This window comes from Balaenoptera borealis (assembly GCF_965194805.1).
Source record: "Balaenoptera borealis genome assembly, chromosome: 9".
NCBI classification, from domain to species: Eukaryota; Metazoa; Chordata; class Mammalia; order Artiodactyla; family Balaenopteridae; genus Balaenoptera; species Balaenoptera borealis.
Window position 1 is genome coordinate 32267256 of NC_138873.1, and position 19762 is coordinate 32287017.

Here is a 19762-nt window from a genome sequence, read left to right on the forward strand (position 1 = left end):
GCAACTGGGGAAAGCCCTCGCACAGAAACGAAGAGCCAACACAGCCATAAATAAATAAATAAACAAATACTTCAAAAAAAAAAAAAAAAAGCTAAAATATTAGATTTAAAAAAAAAAAAAAAACACAACAGACATTTATTCTCTCACAGTTCTGGAGGACAGAAGTCCAATAACAAGGTGTTAGCAGGGCTGTTCTCCTGCCTGAAGCTCTAGATTCTAAATTCTATTCCTTGGCTCTTCCAGCTCCTGGTAGCTGTCAGCTTTCGTTGGCTTGCGGCTTCATCACTCTTATCTCTGCCTCTGCCTTCATATGGTCCTCTCCTCTGTGACTGTATTCTCCTCTGTGTGTCTTTTAGGAAAACACTTGCCACTGGATTTCGAGCTCACCTGGGTAATTCGGGATGATCTCTTCATCTCAAGATCCTTAATTACATCTGCAAAGACCCTTTTTCCAAATAAAGTCACAGTCACAGTTCCCAGGGATTAAGGCATATCTTTTTGAGAGCCATCACACCACTGACAACACATGCTGATGTATGCTGATGTAACTTAAAGACGCAACCTTAATATCTTTTTTTTTTTTTCTCCTGGAAAAATTAAATTCTCTATCTCTTAAATGTCCTGCCCTACCCTGACTCTACAAGTGTGTGTGTGTGTGTGTGTGTGTGTGTGTGTGTGTGTGTGTGTGTGTATACACACATATATATACTTCTAACAATTTTAATATATAATGTAAAAATATGTATATGTGTAAACGTATGTGTGTGTATACACACACACACATATGTATTCTTTACTCTTGTTACTTTCCTTCAGACTAAGCTCCCCAAACACCACTGTTCTAGAGTTATTAAAAAACAACTCTGTGTCTTCAAGATAGAATTTTAAGGAATAAAGCAGGTTGCTGCATAAATTTAGCCTCCTTTTAGTATGTGTGCTATTTCATCTACTGAAATATCTGTTCCTTCTCATTTTAAAAGAAGGAAGGACTTAGCTGGTACCATAATTGATGTTACAGTGTAGGTATTTCTAACTAAATAGGATTACTTTTACATGTCTATAGGCATTTTGCGTACTTTTTTTCTCCCCAACTTATATTCCCTCCATTCTATAGTTCAAGTTTAGTTAAACATATTTGCATGCAAATCTATTCCTAGACAATGTAGCTAAAAAGAAATGTTCCCAAACAGGTTCTTACATTTGTAAAAATCTTACTTTTCTTTTAGTATGAACTTTTGTTTAAAACTACCAAAATGAACATTGAAACTAGACCAAATTTAAATTGGGACACATTTATACACTGCTTTTAAAATTTTACTTCTAAACAAGCATGTTGATTAAGATGATCACAGCCTTCTACTACATATTATGAAGAGTTGGTATCTCTATATTTAATAACGGTAACCTATAAATATAATGGAAGGCTTATACAGGCTGCATTTCTTAATTAATTCTTTGTAAGAAACACTAGGAATGATTAAGATATTTCTGAAAGTTAAAAATGTTTTAAAATCTCTTTTTGAACAAAAATAAATTTAATCCTCTTTAAAGTTCTGAAGAGAGACTTAAACGGAGATGGGTAAATTAAGGCTATGGTATTTTGTCTCATAGGATTATATCCTCAAATGTTCCTTATCTTTTCCACCTTCTTTTTGATGATTCAAACTGTTGCACACTTTTCCCAGGAAGGATTTATTTTTTTCTAAAGTTTTTAGTCGTGTAAGTTCTAGTTAAAGCCGCTCAAAAATGCATAAACATTTATTGATAGCTCATATGTATTAGTTATTTTTGCTCCTCTGGTAAATGTCTAATAAATAACAGCACCCTTTAAATGTAATTATTTAAAATTGCTTATTATTCTGGATATTATTCTGGATATAGGAGGTCTATAATATAGACCTCCTATACTTGGTCTAGGAAGATGTTGGACTGACTTCTGTTTTGATGTCATGTGGTTTTTCTTTACCAAATTATTCCATTAAGCATCATGAGTTTTTGACAAACGAGATAATAGTAGCCCTGGGGAAGAAGTGATATACTGTAGAAGGAATTCTGTTATTAGAAAAAGAGGTAGCAAGAGGAAAATCATTTGAAGAATGAAAACTGTGAGGCTGTAGAGATTGATTTTGGTAGCAATGACTCTGCTTTAAAGTACTAGAGGAAATTAATTAGGTAATCTTTGGGGTGGGTAGATTTAGTCTTTAAACCTAATGATGTGAGAAAAATCTCTGGAAGAAAAAAAGAGTAAAATTTTCTTAGGATATTCAAGTGTCAAAAAAGATTCAACTGCCTTGTTTAAAAACTAACATTAAGAAGTCAGTAAAGGTAACATACCTGTGTTATTACTTTGTGGATTTATAAATATCCTTAGGTAAAGTTTATGTATAAATATATAGTAACCTTGTAGGTTTATTTCATTTCATCTCATACGGATACTATCTTAGCTTTCTTGAAATATGTTTTAATAATACAACAATATACAACATTGTAAAAACCTTTTATTCAATTCTGGATCTTAGTTGTTTAGAACAAAAGTTTTACAGGACAAAGATCTGTATAGTCTATGGCATAAAAAAAATCTGTTTACTTTGTGGATCTAGAAAAAATAAGGATATAATATTGAACTGTCTACATAAAATGCAGAGCAAATTTTCATCTAAAGGGTACATTTCACTTTTATTGTTCAACTGCCAAATCAGTGTAAGAAATAATTGATGTCGTGCGTGTCAAAGTTTCCAGGCATTGCACAAGTGCTCATCTTTGATTCTCACTCACAAAAGAGACAATGTGAATAGATATTACAAAGAAATCACTGATAGAAGAGATTGACAAAGAATATGGGATTAAAGAATTTATTAATGAAGGGATAATTTTTAGAGTTTCTTCTTCATTTCTAACTATACAATAGAAAAAAACCTTCAAAATGTGAGTCATATGCTATTTTCAATACAAGTGCTCCTTTGCAGTTGGTAGCTTAGTAGCTTTGGCTAAGATACAAGGCGTGTCTGGCATTATTAATGGTTATTCTATCAGATAATAAGTGTACTCCATTGTTTCGTACTGTGCCTAACACAGAACAGACACTCAAGAAATGTTTCTTAAATGAATAAACAAATAAATCCTTTCCCTTCCTTCCTGCTAACTCCTTCCAACTCCACCTCAACCCTCCACCCCAACCCCGTCTAGGTAGCTTTATAATAACAATCTTTTATTGATTGCTTCCCAAATCTCAGACATATTATACTTTACGTGTGCCGTTTCATTTATGCCACAAATGAAATAGGTTCTATTACTCTCCACTCCACAGATGTGGAAACTGAGGCTCAGAGGGATCAATTAACTTCCCCAAGGTCACACTTGTCTCTCTGTCTCCAATCTGTTGCCCTCCAAGTCACTCTTCTCACCCCTGCCAGACTAACGGTTCTAAAATTCAAACTTTGACCATGTCAGCCATTGAGTAAAATTTTTCAGTAACTCTTACAAATTTTAGAATAAAATTTAAGCCCCTAAACATAAAAAACAGATTTTTAAAAATCATTTTGCCCTTGCCTTACCTCTCTGTCCTCTTTCTCATGACTCTTAGGTATATATTTTATGGTACTTCATCATCCATTTCAAACTTCTTTTAGCTTCCTATTAATGGCAAACTGTTGAACTCCTGTTTACCTCTGCGTCTATTGTTTCTTCTGCCTGAAATTCCCCTCTACCTTTTATGCTTGGCCAATGCTTGTTCCTGAATATCTCTATCAGAACAACATAAAATTTTCCCAAATAATATTATTGTTACTTTAGAAGTGGGAACCATCGTGAATTTGTTTTCTTCCAGAAAGTATTGCTTTGAAATGAATTATTGGCAAAGCTATACTGATTAGAAAGAACTGATTATAAGAATGTTTTAGTTCCAAGAGTTATAAATTATTCTCTCCCCATTCAAGATAATGCAATCGAGATAATAATTAGTCCACCCATCTTTAAGCAGGTTTTAGGAATAAGGAAACAATGAGAGGTAACCGCTATAGTCTTAGAGAATAAGGGCCATGGAGAGGAAGGCCGTACTTCTCATAGGCAGGTAAAAAGGAGTGATTGGGACAAAGCCCCAAGTACAGGAGGGATTGTGGCGCTGGTGTATCCTTCTGGCAGGACAATCTTCCTTGAAGAAAGACTGGGGGCTAGAGGAGCCCTTTCACTTGCAGGAACCGCTACTCCAAAGTACAGTTTACAATCATAAAGGCCTAGGTACCTCTCTTTTTAGATGTATTCCAGCTCTCCTTAATTGTATGTCTTAAAGCCAAGAATTAAATACAAAGATAGTCATATCAATCTTTTGAAAACTGGCAGCTCAAACATGATTTGATTTGGTTAATTTCTCTTTTTATTTAAATTCAGGCTACTGCCAAATAAGCATCACTGTGTCTAGGTTCAATACCAGCTATTGTGAGTAAAGGGTCTCCTGAGCCAATGAGTGAGTAGCTTCTTTTCATTAGAACAAAGGGTATTGTAACAAAGAAGACTTCAGCATATTTGAAAGGGTAAAGGAGAGTCTCCGGGGAGGAGAAAGCACATAGCATCTTCAGAAGCCATGCAGATGCACTTATGATGCATGAGTTCATCAGCTTGAAATACTATATACCCTTGAAGTACTCATACACCCAAGACTTCCACACTGATTAATTTTGGACTTTTAAAAAATGATCTTTTTAATGTGTTGTTGGATTTAGTTTGCTAGTATTCTGTTGAGGATTTTTGTGTCTATGTTCATCAGTGATATTGGCCTGTAATTTTCTTTTTTTGTGATACCTTTGTCTGGTTTTGGTATCAGGGTGATGGTGGCCTTGTAGAATGAGTTTGGGAGTGTTCCTCCCTCTGTAATTTTTTGGAAGAGTTTGAGAACAATGGGTGTTAGCTGTTCTCTAAATGTTTGATAGAATTCACCTGTGAAGCCATCTGGTCCTGGACTTCTGCTTGTTGGAAGATTTTTAATCACAGTTTCAGTTTCATTACTTGTGGTTGGTCTGTTCATATTTTCTATTTCTTCCTGGTTCAGTCTTGGAAGGTTGTACTTTTCTAAGAATTTGTCCATTTCTTCCAGGTAGTCATACAGACCAGTTAAATGAACCAAAGTATTAAAGGGTAAGGAATTTACTCCTATATATCTAATGCTATTTGGGATTTAAAAAATTAAGAAATTTATACCTGAAAGATAGAACTCATAAAAATCATTGAACTAATTCCCAGGGTATGCATTAGCAGACAATGTATATGATCTGAGAATGCCAGCAGGCAGCCAGCAAAGGACCAGGAAACTCAGCCCAGTGCCTTGAGCCCTTTCAAGTTGTGTTGAGATTTGCTTAAAGGTTTTTAAACCAGATAAGTTCTAGGAATTTATAATAAGTTACGGCGGTTTTGTTCAATCACTTGGTGTTCAGTAGAGCAAAGAGGTACTGAAACATCTGGATCACTTCTACTCAACATCTGTGGATAAGCTACAGTCACTACTGCCTTTGTGCCTTTCAGTTCTCAGAAGTTTTTTTTTTTTTTTTTTTTAAATTTACTTATTTTATTTATTTATTTTGGCTGTGTTGGGTCTTCGTTGCTGCGCTCGGGCTTTCTCTAGTTGCGTCGAGCGAGGGCTACTCTTCGTTGCGGTGTGCGGGCTTCTCATTGCGGTGGCTTCTCTTGTTGCAGAGCATGGGCTCTAGGCGCACGGGCTTAGTTGCTCTGCGGCATGTGGGATCTTCCTGGACCAAGGCTCGAACCCATGTCCCCTGCATTGGCAGGCGGATTCTTAACCACTGCGCCACCAGGGAAGCCCTCTCAGAAGTTTTATTTTCTACCTTTGTTCACCTCTCTGCCTCATCCTGTGACTGTACCGTAGTCTCCCACATGAGGTCATGCCAGACAGAGACTGTCACAATGGGAGGCTCATTGCATTTGAGGGGAATGGCTGCAACACAACCTCTCTGATTCAGGTCAATACTTACCTATCCCCCTTCCTAGCTGGCCATAGCACATAGCTAAAGTGGCAGAAAACAATGCACTGAATTCTTAGCCTAGCTAGGAAGCTGAACAGAGCAGGAACTATTACCCACAATTTTCCTGTGCTCGCTATGGTCGCCATGTGCAATGTGTTCTCTGTGAAGAATGTAGCTATTTTCCAGTCTTTGCCTCTGTCTTACCCACCACAATGCCTTTGATGCCAGGTTATAATTACTGAGCTTCTTCACACAGTCTTTCACCACGCTGTCCTATGCTTGCCACCCTTTCATCACTTTTAGCCCTAGAGTTCTCATATCCTGTTGAACCGTGGGCCTCTAAAGAGATCACAGTTTGAGACCCTCAACCATCTGAAGACATTTATTTAGCATTTAAAATGTGCAGGGTATAATATCAGGTGTGGTGAGAGAGATCCTAATCTCCAGAAATCTTTCAGTCTAAGAGGAGAGAAGAACCAACAAAAGTAAGAATCTAACACATGGTCTCTCTGTTGGCCTCCTGCTCTCTGGCTTCAAACCTTGCCTGTGCCATTCTTATCTTCCAGAACCTTTTTTTTTTTTAAAACTATTCACCTATTTTCCTGGTTTCATCACCAAATTTTCTTAAGGAGAGACAGTGTAATATCAGGCTTGACAGTACAGATGTTGGATTTAGGCAGAATTAGGTTTGGATCTTGTGTAATCATAAACTGTCCTTTGTATTTCAAAGACCTGCACCATACCAAGACTTAAAATCTATGGATTACTTTATGGATAGAGGGTGGGATCAGCTCTTTTGTATTCAAAGGATTAAAAAGAGAGTCTGAAGGACCTGAGGGAAGAATGGGGTGCTTGGTTCAAGTTCTTTGCTCCCTTTGGCTTGTGGGTGAAGATGTGCGTACTCTGGAGAATGGAGCAGGCACGGTGGGCATCCTGAGCTGGGGCCAGGGAAGAGTGGATTTACTGTGGCTTCACCTGCCTCTGTGTTTCCATTGCCTACTCTCAAACTCCAGGGATCTTACCTGTACCCTAACCACTCCACACAATCAATTCTTGCCATGAGCCGTTTTCCTGTCCTAAGTCGAAGTGTGTGTGCTCTTCATAGTTTGGTCTTCCTCTCTCCACTCTTCTCTTACCATATTATCTTCCTTAGAAATCCCATTTACTCTTAGGTAGTGGGGCCAGACTTGTAATGTTCAATGAGTGACTGACACAAAGTGAAACCACCCAAATTGTCCTTAGTCAAGAAAAATGATAAATGAAGCCACAAAGGGTAGAATCAACATTAAACAATGGTTCTCAACCAAGAGTGTGTATTAGAATTACTTGGGAAACTTTTGCTGAATACACAGACCACCTCGTGATCAGACTCCCCAGGAAAGTGATCTAGGCATGTGTATTTTCACAAAGCTTCCCAAGAAATTCAGAAGCATGCTTCTGGTTAGAACTGCTGGTCTAAGAGAATTTAAGCTCCTATTTAACTTTTATCCCTTATTTTAAGTACCCTGAATTAAAGTTTATGCCCAGTGGACTAAAGAAATACTTTCGGATGACCAATCAGGATTGTGAAGTGGCTGAAATGAAAGGTGATAGAAATAGCTGAAAAGGCTTAATATGGGGAGGAAAAGGATTAGAAAGACAAAGCATTGTTTTTGTCACAAAAATCAGACTGCATGAATTGTGTAGGAGGAATAAAAAGGTTTACAAGAAGTGTAAAGGTATTGTCAACCAAACATCAATGTCAATTGAACTAGTCTTAAAGGCGTATACTTTTAAGGGTCAGTGTTTTATATAACAACTTTTAGAGCCAGATGTTTGTTTTGAATTTTAATCAGGAAAAGACTGCTTGCGTTTTAGGTCATGGCACACTTAACTCATCCTAGAATCTGCCTGTATAGATGTTTCTTGCCAGATCTCATCTACGTATGAATATAATACAAAGCAGCTAGAAAAGTATGTGATATCTTCAAATACTTGCAGTCTGCATGGTATATGAAATACACCTTAGACTGCCAAGTAGGATAAGTAAATGGTTATTACAGGAAGATTTCTGACTCAACATAGCTAGCAGTTAGAGCTATCCAAGCCCAGAATGAACTTCTGCCCGAGGCTTTTAGTTGGGTGGCAGTGAGGGCATAAAAGCTGAGGCTGTAAGAAGACTCACAGGGGTGGGTAAGAGTAGAGAATGTTGCATCGTTTGGACTCCAACATGGTATGACTGGGAGTCTGGGTTGCGGGTCGGAGCAGGAGGAGGGAGCAGGAGACGTGGTTGCTCTACCTGAGTGCCTTCTTTCAGGATGGTCCTTTTACAGATTTTAAGAGGCCAAAGATCTTTTCTATAAGCTTTCTGATGGTAAAACCAGTCCATGTTCTGACCTCCAATGAACCTTATAATTGTGATAACCTACAATTCCTAGATCCTGAACCTTGAGTAACAACTCCCGTCTCTTGCTCGGTTCTCTCTCTCTCTCTCTCTCTCTCTCAATCTCTCATCTCCAACTGCCTAAGTCTGTATTTTCCCTGTTTATATGTCACAGATACAGACATGTAGATTTCAAATGACATGTAGATTTCAACGTCACTTTTATTCACCAACATAAGAGCAAAAGCTTGCTTTCCCGTAAGTGTGTAAATTGAGTAGAATGAAAAGCCTTTACCAACATCAGGAAAGATTATTTATTGTTTCCTTTCAATCTACAAGGCCTCTGAGTCTGTCAGAGTGGGAGATTAACCCATCAGCAAGGAATTACTGTTAGCAAAGCCGTCTTACTTGTCATACAAATCCCTGATCTCTGCAGGGTTTGATAATTTATTTTGGAGTTGACGAGCATGTTTTCTGGTAGAGGTTGATCTCTGTTTACAATTAAATATATTTCTGGTGATCAAGGTGTAAAACAAAGATCTGTAAGTACTCAGTATTTTCCTTCTCATTGTCAAAGAAGTATTTTCCCAGAAGAAATAAAAGGATCTAATGTGCAGAGAAATTCACTTTTAAGGCTCCAAGCATCACCTCAAGAAGCATTCCGTCCTTGCCAATATTCATTATATTTAATTCTCCATAGACCCTGAATGCAAGGCTAGTAGAAGGAACACGTGAGAATCAGGTACACAGAGCTCAAATCTTAGCTTACCTTTTTTTTTTTTTTAAATTGCATGACTTTAGTTAACTGCTCAACTTCCTCATCTTAAACACCTACTCAGTAGTACTGCTGTGAGGATTAAATGAGATAAAATATGTAAAGCCCTTAGATAGGTGTTTGGTAGTTGAAATTTTGTCTGCTTTCTTTTGTCCCTCCTTTATTGCATGGTCGACTCCATTATGGGTTATTAGTTCAGGTATTGAGGTCTGGAGAATCATATAGACATAATTCCTAGATGACTTAGGCAAAGTCAGCAGTATCTGATTTATATGTGTTATAGAGCCCTTCAAACAGAATTCACTGCACTGTGGTTTGGAGACACTGCTGACTGATAGTATTCCAGGACCTCAAACCTGATTAAAACAAACTACACAGACGTGTGTGGTGCTTCCCAAGCTACCATGGGTGTTCCTTGACTACTAGCATGACCGTGTGTTCAAAGACATTGTGTTCAAAACCTAGCGCCTGATACACCAGCCACATCCCTGTCACACTTTAATCCCAAAGGCAAATCCAAACCTGTGTAAGGGAATAGGTACAAATGTAGCTCCTCCATTTAGAAGTAGTTTGGTTCTTCCCATTCCTTTTATTGCTACCAAATTTTTTCATTTAATTAATTTTCTAAATTTACTTTAAAAAATAGCGCCCAAGTCAAAAATGCTGCAAAGAGCAAAGAGAGTCAAATAGTCCTATAAGGTTTGTTAAACCAAACCCAGCAGCCCTTCAATCTCGGTTTCCACTTCCTGCTCCTCAGAGACAGACTCTTTCACTTCTTTTCACTGATTAATTTGGCATTTATTTCCAAATCTTTACATTAAAAATAGGATCTAAAAAATTTTAGGAATAATATATTAACTACTTTCTATGGAAGATAAGACTTTTCTTCCTCCTAACACATAAATCTCCTCACCTGCCAGTACGGATATACAGAATTTGATTATATTCATATTCAGTGTTTACATTATTGTAAACACAGATGATGTTGACAGTTGACCCATACACTATACTAGGATTATTCCTTCTTTGTGAACTTTTTTTGGTTCATTTTTTTCACTCTTTTTAGACTCTCTTTTTTCCAAACTGGTTCCCCCCTGCCCCACCACTGACCCATTTGTTTTGGCCACTATTTTCCTAATTTGAGGCCATCCTCCAAATCCACTCCTATTTAAGAGTAGGGCAGTAGAATGCTAGAGGGATATAGGGCTTATTAACTCTGGGCTTCAGTGTAGAAGGATCTGGTTGGGACAATCTTTTGGGAACTTGGATGTCTGTATCCTTAAATGTTTTTTTCTTCAGATAACCAGATTACTGGGACAATTCTCCTGTAGTCTCAGGCTGAATGTATGTAAACTCTTCCGCACGTAACTGTCACTTAATCCTCCTGTTTCCTTATAGCAGGGCTGCCTCAACTGAACCTGGTGTTCCCCAGACCAAAAACTTTATGTTTTTAATCCTCTCCAGGGAAGAAATCTTCAGGCCTCTGTTGGGTGCAGAAGAGAAATTAGCCTCCCTACAGATATTTAGGGTGCAAAATAGGCTGAACATTTAAACATGCTTATTTTTTGTATATAATGGCGTTTTAATAAATTTTAAAATTTATATTATAAAAAATTATATAAATTTTAATTAAAAAGTGGTTTTAATTTCCCATTATATTTAAAAGTAGTAATTCTTCTTTAAATATGTGTATCTTATTCATATTATTTTTTCAACTTTTAAAAATTTCTATTTCCTATAATCCTATAATGTTAGGAAGAAAACATCTTGGCTTCCTTTTGAGGCTAAAAGAACCAAACCACAGTAAAATTGTAGATTACACAATATACATTAATTAAAGAGCATGGAAGCTACTGTTTTCCTATTTATTAGCATCTTGCGTTATTTCTATCTTAATGACATAATGAAGCCTGATATACATTAAGGTTAACTTTAGAGGCAGTTGGAGTTTATTTTGACTTGATTTCTTTGTTTAAGTTTAATTTTTATATTATATTGGAGTATAGTTGATTTACAACGTTGTGTTAGTTTCAGGGGTACAGCAAAGTGATTCAGTTATACATATACATATATCTAGTCTTTTTCAGATTCTTTCCCCATGTAGATTATTACAGAGTATTGAGTTGAGTTCCCTGTGCTATACAGTAGGTCCTTGTTGATTATCTATTTTATATACAGTAGTGTGTATATGTTAATCCCAACTTCCTAACTTTATCCCTTCCCTCACCTTTCCCCTTTGGTAACCCTAAGTTTGTTTTCTAAGTCTGTGAATCTGTTTCTGTTTTGTAAATAAGTTCATTTGTATCATTTTTTAGATTCCACATATAAATAATATCATATGATATTTGTCTTTTTCTGTCTGACTTATTTCACTTAGTATGATAATCTCTAGGTTCATCCATGTCACTGCAAATGACATTATTTTATTCTTTTTTATGGCCGAGTAATATTCCATTGTCTATATGTGCCACATCTTCTTTATCCATTCATCTGTCAGTGGACATTTAGGTTGCTTCCATGTCTTGGCTATTGTAAATAGTGCTGCAATGAACATTGGGGTGCATGTATCTTTTTGAATTATGGTTTTCTCTGGATATATGCCCAGGGGTGGGATTGCTGGATCATATGGTAGCTCTATTTTAGTTTTTTAAGGAACCTCCATACTTTTCTCCACAGTGCCTGTACTAATTTACATTCCCACCAACAGTGTAGGAGGGTTCCCTTTTCCCCATACCCTCTCCAGCATTTATTATTTATAGACTTTTTGATGATGGCCATTCTGACTGGTGTGAGGTGATATCTCATTGTAGCTTTGATTTGTATTTCCCTAATAATTAGCAATGTTGAGCATCTTTTCATGTGCCTTTTGGGCATCTGTACTGACTTGATTTCTTTTTAAAATGTTTTTTCAGTTTCACTGCAAGATAAATAATTCATTCAAGGTAAGACATACTGTATATATTTGAAGTAGGGCTTTACACCTTTTATCATGTACTCTTTCTTGACTTGTAATGTTCTGAAGCATTTACTTATGTATAATTCTACTGAAGCATTATGGAGTAGCTTCATTGTATGTAGGAACTGTTTATATTTTCAAACATAGAACTATGGTTTATAATGTACATATCTTTTAAAGACGTATTTTTGAATGCTTGTACTCATAACTGCTCTCTTAGCTGATAAAATCTTCATTCTATTTTTAAAGTGCATCTTCAGTCACCTAAGTATAACCTGAAAACTCCTAAACTTTTGTAAATCATGAAAAGGATTATATTTCTCAGTTAAGAATTTCTACCAAAGATACTTTAATATTGGGCTTAATGGTTCTCAAAACTGAGAAAATTGTATTAATGTATTCACTCCATGCTCTGTTCTCTCTGTATTCTCCTCCAAACTCACATAACCACAGTAGAGATGCCTAAATCCAATTCTTATGTGCTTTCACTCAGCCCACACTAGCAGATAAGCACATATTTTAGTCATAATGGCATTGGTATGTATTTTGTTCCTGGAATTAAATGAGAAAATCCAATCTATCTTTGTTGATGGGTTATAAGTCCGATAACTATTTCATTATCATGTCACACAAGTTGTTTGTCTAGTTTTTACTGGGAGAATGTACAAAAAAAAAGAATGAGCAAAGCAAACATAATCAAATCAAAATTTTACTTGTGCTCCCTTTAAGGGTTTGCTTTGGAATACACATGTTTTACAAAAATGTTGATTACTTTAGCTGCAAAACTGTTTTATCTTTCAGTGGTAACTTAATGATAACAAACCTCTGCTTCCTGTTAGAGAATCAATAACACTGGTTAATTACTCTGTGCAGAGCACTTTTCTGTAGTCTCTCTAAACTCTAAAATCTTAAGTATAAGGAAACCTAAATATAAACACCAACATAATTGGAAAAAAACTTGGGAAGCATGACAGTAGGGACTTCGCTAGTTTCAGAAGAGGATAAAATTCCTTACATGCTTATAGAGAGGACTTGAGATGAGGCTTGAATGTAGTTTTTTAATGAAGAGAAAGGGAAAAAAATAGGGAGTAGGTGAAGAAGGCATTCTCAGAGGGATGCTTGAGCAGAACCTGTTTTTGGAGTTGGTTTAGCTAAAAATGAGTCATTAAATGAAAACATTTAATAATTGTCCCCGATAACTGTTTGGGGGGAATGAGTTAATGAATGATTCATGCATCCAAGACACAAGTTGAGCTCTCTGTAAGGTTTGATTATTAGGAGTCATGGGATCCAAGCCAGTCTTGAAAGAACTCCTACCCTGTGACTGGCTGGCTGAGAAAGGCCCTGAAGGCTGGAAGGCTGACCACAGAATTCCTGAGGGCTGTGGGAGAGTAAATGCCAAGGGTCAAGGAGACAGAGGATGTCTGGGAAAAAAACATTTTCTCCTCCACTCACAGAATACTTCTGCACTCTTAGTACTTCACTTCTGGCCACCAAATGTTTGGGTTTTCCATACCAGGCAATTCTGACATTAACTGCCTAGAGTTAGCACAGACCCCCAGATTAAGGGCTCAGTCCCACAAGATTGCCCCCCGCTTCAGATGCCAGTCATAAGTAGTGAGTCCCCAGGTTACCCACAACTTCTGTGTGACTTAGCTGCAAATTAGAGGTTCCCACAACTCTCTGGGTTCCATCATTTACTACATACGACAGCTCACAGAACTCAGGCAAACACTTACTTTACTGGTTTATTATGTAACAAAGAATATGATAAAGGATACAGAGGAACAGCCAGATGAAGAGGTACATAGAGCAAGGTCTGGAAGGGTCCTGAGCACAGGAACTTCTGTCCCTGTGGAGCTGGGGTGCACCACTCTCCAGGCACATAGATGAGTTCACCAATCCGGAAGCTCCCCCAATCCTATAATTTTGGGGTTTTTATGCAGACTTTATCACAGACATAATCAATTATTAATTCTACTTCCAGTCCCTTCCCTCTCTGGGTGAGGCTGAAAGTTCCAAGCTTCTAATCATGCCTTGGTCTTTCTGATGACCAACCCCCAACCAGGAGCCCACCAAGAATCACGTCATTAGAACAAAAGATGCTCCTGTCACCTAGGAAATTCCAAGGGACTTAGGAGCTCTGTCTCAGACACTCCTATCACTCAAGAAATTCTAAGGTTTTGGAAGCTCTGAATCAGGAATTGGGGTCAAAGATCAAGTACTAACAAGAGCCAGCATCAGAGAACAATTTATATTTCTTATTATTACACAGACTGCTTATGGACATAAATGTAATGCTTGTAAGGCATTAGTGTGCTACTGCAATACTTTATGACTGTTTTTCAGCTGATAAGAAAATGAACCATTTAACATTTTTTGATGACAAAAACTGAAGCCTCAATCAAGAGAGACTAAACTTGACTTTCAAGTGTTTTGAGGTTCATCATTTTACATTTTTAAAAAGTGACACACGGATTATACATAAATGCCACTTCCTGGACTAATAAAACCACGTCAATCTGATCACTGCTTTCTGAATAATACATATTAACAGCATGAAACAAAGTATGCTACGGTCTGCACTCGGCAACAAAAAATAGAAAAATGTCTTCATGTGAGTTGTTAAAACCATTGTTTAGGAGTAGAAAAACAGACCAATAAATTATTTTCAGAAGCAGACCAATCCATAAATATGTTCAGGAGAAACAGCAGGAAGCTGTTTGTTCCACACCTTCAAATTTTCAGATTAAGAAAAATATTAGCTGTTGAAATGTGTTAGAAAATTGTCTAAGGTAAATTGCAGTCAGATAAGTAAATTGGAATCTAAGCCGTAAGGCAGGGTCAAATACAAACTTGTCATCAAGATAGGAAATAAAACCCACTGTTACAAAAACAAAATAATCTGTGACCCCCATCTATGACCTTGCTGATATTTAGACAAATCTGTTGATTATGATCGCAGTTAATTAGATATTAATTCATAAATATTAATTTCACACTTATGCATGCAATACCTCCCTTTCCATTTTTTCTTTTTACTTCTAAAATGAGATGGAAAACATATAAAGAGATCAGAAATACTTATTAATTTTTAAGTCTTTGAGATTGTCACTCCCTTTTATAAAAATACAAAGCTCACTTAAAGTTATATGGCAGCCAATGGTAAAGCAAAATGAAATGGGAAATTCTCACCTTTCTCCTATCATTCAAACCATGTGCCTTAATAAAAGGGGCGAGATTTTAATGCCTATAAAGTTTATGATAAAGACGGCATATTAGAAATACGCACATGAGAATATAGTTATAAGAAAGATGAGGAGTGAGTTTATATGCAAGGTATTTTCATTTTCTCTCCCTGTCAAGCTTTGTGGCGAAGTGATGAGATTCACAGGAAGACCAGGCTAGCTCTGTGCATCCCAGATTCCCCGAAGGTTGAGGGTGCTTCACATTAAACAAATAAACAACCCCAATCTCTAGGAAGGGTGCCAGATATAGAAGAGAAAAATTACAAAGATGGTTAATGGGTTTGGGGAGCAGAGAGACAGGTAGACAAAGATGGAGAAAAGTGCTGACATGCTTATGTGACATTTACCCCAATCATGGACAGATATTAACCTGCTGCTTTCAATTCATTTTTGCTTGCCCTAACAGGGGCAAAGTGAAGCCATATGTATATGACCTTGATGCAGTACACCACAATGCCCTACTGAGACAGGAAGCAGGGAAAATGTTTCACCCTGGCTGCTGCAGTCATGTGATAAAAATTCACGGGTCGGGGAAGACAGTTATGACTAAAAGGGTTTCCCAGTGAAGGAGATAAAACTTCCAGGCAACCCCTGATGCTTTAAGACAGGAGGGTCTTCAAAATGTTCCACTTCAATAGTGGAAGAGATTTTCCTAAAACTATTGGTAGATGCACTCACGATGCAGGTTGTAGGTCTGTAGAACAGAAATGAAAATAGCCCAAGTCAAAAAATGTGATTGAAGACGTTTGTATAATCAAGTCACAAAATTCCTAAAATTTAGACTGTACTTTGTGATTGCAGATGGGGAGGTTGAGAATACTTTGAAATTATTTTATCATTGCAGCTAGATTAGACTAGACCAGAAGACTGTGCTTGGTGTGTGTGTACCCTGGCCCTTCATGGTCTTAACTCTTGCTTGCCTCCCCCGCCTCATCACAGTCTTTTTGGATTCCTAAACTATAAGCCTACAGAAATGGACACAGTTCTCTGCCACATGCTACTCCCTCTCCTTGGAAAGTCAATCCCTGTACTTTACTAGTGCCTCAATTTTCATGCCCCAGTTTGAAAAGAATCTCCTCCAGGAAGCCCTATACAGGTACGCTAAGGAAGATTTTGTTTCCTTGGAATCATCTATTTACTTGTTAATCTCCCCAACTAGACTATAAATTCATCCATTCATCCACTCATTGGACAAAGATTTAACTTTCTATGCATGTCAGTAACAGGCCCTGGTGGACAACTGGGAAGCAGATGGAAATGGTCCCTGCTCTCACAGTCTTCCAGTATAGGGAGAGGTTCCAGAATCTTTGATCTTCTCAGCACCTCTGCCTAATCTAGACTGCTCACTGAGTTGCCAGATGTGTCATGGAGAGATTCAAAAAGACTAAGATCTGTGTGTGGAATTTTACCACTTTGGTAATACAAAAAGCCATATCTAATACTTGTCAGTCATTGTTCAAGGTATCAGTTAGGAATGGGTTTGGCTGCATATAACTGAAAACCCATTTTACAAATAAGCGTTTAGTGCTTTTTCCCATACCAAGAAGTGTGTAGGTAGGCAGACCATCGTCTCCACGATGCCATCAGGGATTCGGACTCTGATTTCAGGCACCCCTAACATGTGGCTTTTATTTTCAAGATTGTTGCCTCATGGTGGCAAGGTGGCTCTTCTCACCTTCAGCATCATGCTGCATTCCAGGCAGAAGAAGGAAAAGGGCAAAGGGCAAAAGGTACAGGCTAAGTGAGTCTCCCTTTCAGGAGATATCCTTTAAGTCACACCCAGCAAGTTCCACTTACATCTCATTGGCCATAACGTGTGTCACAAGACCATAGCATAGCTAAAACGCAGGCTGAAAAAAATATATTTTAAACTCATCATACATTTTCACCATGAACAAAATTGAATTTCTGTTTGTAAAAGAGGAGAAAATGGATATTGAGTAGATAGCCGGCAGTGTCTGCGGTAGAGAGAAATCATTATTCTAAGTCATTTTATTCATTTGTTTGCACATATTTCACAGGCAATTACTAACTCTGGATTGACTGAAGTTCTAACGATGTTATTTCCTATATTTATTGTTTGTAACTCCAATTGTATTTACTCGTGGTGAAACTATACATGGGTTAGGACAGTGTGTTCCAACCAATACAGATTAGGCTCAGGATCATATTGCATGGAGGTAAATGCCAAAAGTCCTGGAGGATTTTTAATTCTCCTGACAGTTGTGGGAAGCCTTATCCTGTTTGGCACAAAGCCAAACATCTTATAACAACTGAATGTCTCAAAAGATAAATGAAACAATGAGTGGAATTAACACTGTGGACTTAATTCTAACCCACAAGAAAGAATTAGACAAGTGGTGTAGTGTAAAGAGTCCTGGCTTTAAAATCAGATGGCCCAAGTTTGAATTCCTAGCTTTTATTCGTGTTGGCTATTCAACTTTGGGCTGTTTACGCAATCTTTCCAAGCCTCAATTTTCTCATCTAGGAACTGGGATAATAAGACTACTTCACGGGGTTATTGGAACAATTAAATAAAAGAATAATGTGTGTTAAAGGCCTAATACATAGCCAGAGTTTACTTCTTTTTTTTTTTTTTTACTATAAAAGGCATATTTGTGTTTTGAAGTTGAAGCAATTGGAATATTTAGGGATAAATGATCCTTTTAGGGTTAATAAACCTTAAGGAAGGGAATTCTAGGTATAGACATGCTTCAGAAAATACAAATTTGCATTCTGGGCATAAAAATGATGGCATTTCTGATTTTGGAATATAGATTTTAAAATTTGCTAAGACAAAATAGATATGAATTTATAGTCAGAGATTTTAAAAGGGAAGATGATTTGAGGAGATAAGTAGGCAATAATAAATAACACTTAGACCACATCATTCCTGTGATGAGAAAGAAACAAATAATATTCAGAGAGCATCCCAATCAGTAGCCACAGAGTTTTAAAAATACACCCAGAAGGTGGTAAAAGAGGGGCCTATAAGTTAAGATGCTGTGCAGCTCTAGAATAGCTGGCCTGGCCAGCCAATCAGAGCCTCTGTGAAGTTCTCTATACCTCTCTCAATCCTGTACTTCAGAAAGGTTTTTTAGCAAATCAAAACAAGTCAGGAGGCCATTCAGGGTGGTTAGGGATTTGGAACACTTATATACCAAATGATTAATGAAGGTGGTGGCATTTGATCTGGAAGAAAAGATATCCCTGGAGACTCAGTGTCTGTCTTCAAAGGCTCAGAGACTGATGTGTGGTCCAGCCTTCAGATTGGAGGTAGCAAGATGGTGGTCTACAGAGGTATGATGTTTGGCCAACTCACTGTTGGCCCAAATAAATTTTTTAAATGTTTTGAATTAGCCGCCGACTCTTAAAATCATAAGATTTCACTTGAAAATCTTGCTCTCTGAACTCTTGAAGAATTAGAAATTCTATCTCATTTATATCAGAAAACAGCTGGAGAGGAGTAGCGGTTACCCTTTGTACAGGGCATGTGTCTTCCATTTCACCAGTCACTGTTATTCTCCCTTACAAACCGAGGGAAACATCAGTTTATAGCCATCTTTCAGCATTTTTTAGCCATACTTTTTCTAATAGGATAATTATATTTTTCACATCTCTATCAAATTTTTTCTTACTCCCCAAAAGCATCACTCACTGTCATTCAAGATTGTAGCCCATGGTTTAGATTTATCCTGTATTGTGTTGGGTGTAGAATTAGAGTTCGTGAGAAGATTTTAGCCCAATTAAAGAGTTTTCTAGCAGAGTTGTATGAAGAAGAGTGAACAGTGCTTTCAGAATGTGGCCATTGATGGTGAGTTCCCTATAACTATAAATATTTCAGGAAAGGCTGAATGTCAAGAAGTAGAAACAGCCTAAATGTTCACCTATGGATGGATAAAGAAAATGTAGAATATACATATTCTGCCTTAAAAAAAAGGAAGGCAATCCATCCCTGGATGAACCTTGAGGACATTATGGTAAGTGAAATAAGCCAGTTACAGAAGGACAAATACTTCATGATTCCACGTAAAGGAAGTGTCTAAAAGAGTCAAACATGTAGAAGCAGAGAGTAGGACGGTGGTTGCCAAGGGCAGTGGGTGGTGGGGAGCTGTTATTCAATGGGTATAAAATTTCAGTTATACAAGATGAATAAGTTCTAGAGACCTGCTGTACAACATTGTGTCTATGGTTAACAACACTGTACGGAACATATAAAAATTTGTTAAGAGGGTAGATCTCATGTTAAATGTTCTTACAACAATTTTTTTTAAAAAAGGAGAAGCCTGAATGTTGACCATCATTGATGCTGTGTGAGAAATTCTTGTATGTCTTAGGATAGTTCATCATTGTTGGGCTACAGCTCAGAGACATAAACATAACTCCCACCCATCTACCACTACTTTTTGACCAATATAGAAGAAAAATCACTTAAAAAAACTGTAACTG

At 37.3% G+C, this 19762-nt stretch overlaps 1 protein-coding gene across 15 annotated transcripts in view; it reads left to right on the top strand.

Moving 5' to 3' along the window:
- Positions 1 to 19762, top strand: part of LOC309635346 (uncharacterized protein) — a 249456-nt gene that overhangs the window by 70719 nt on the left and 158975 nt on the right. For all 15 annotated transcript variants that reach the window (XR_014248783.1, XR_014248784.1, XR_014248785.1 and 12 more), the window contains one exon: positions 12022 to 12051. Coding sequence is in view for 6 of the 15 variants with exons in the window: in XM_082406400.1 (XP_082262526.1) it covers positions 12022 to 12051 (30 nt within the window). In the remaining 9 variants the exon portion in view is untranslated. The remainder of the gene's footprint in view (positions 1 to 12021; positions 12052 to 19762) is intronic.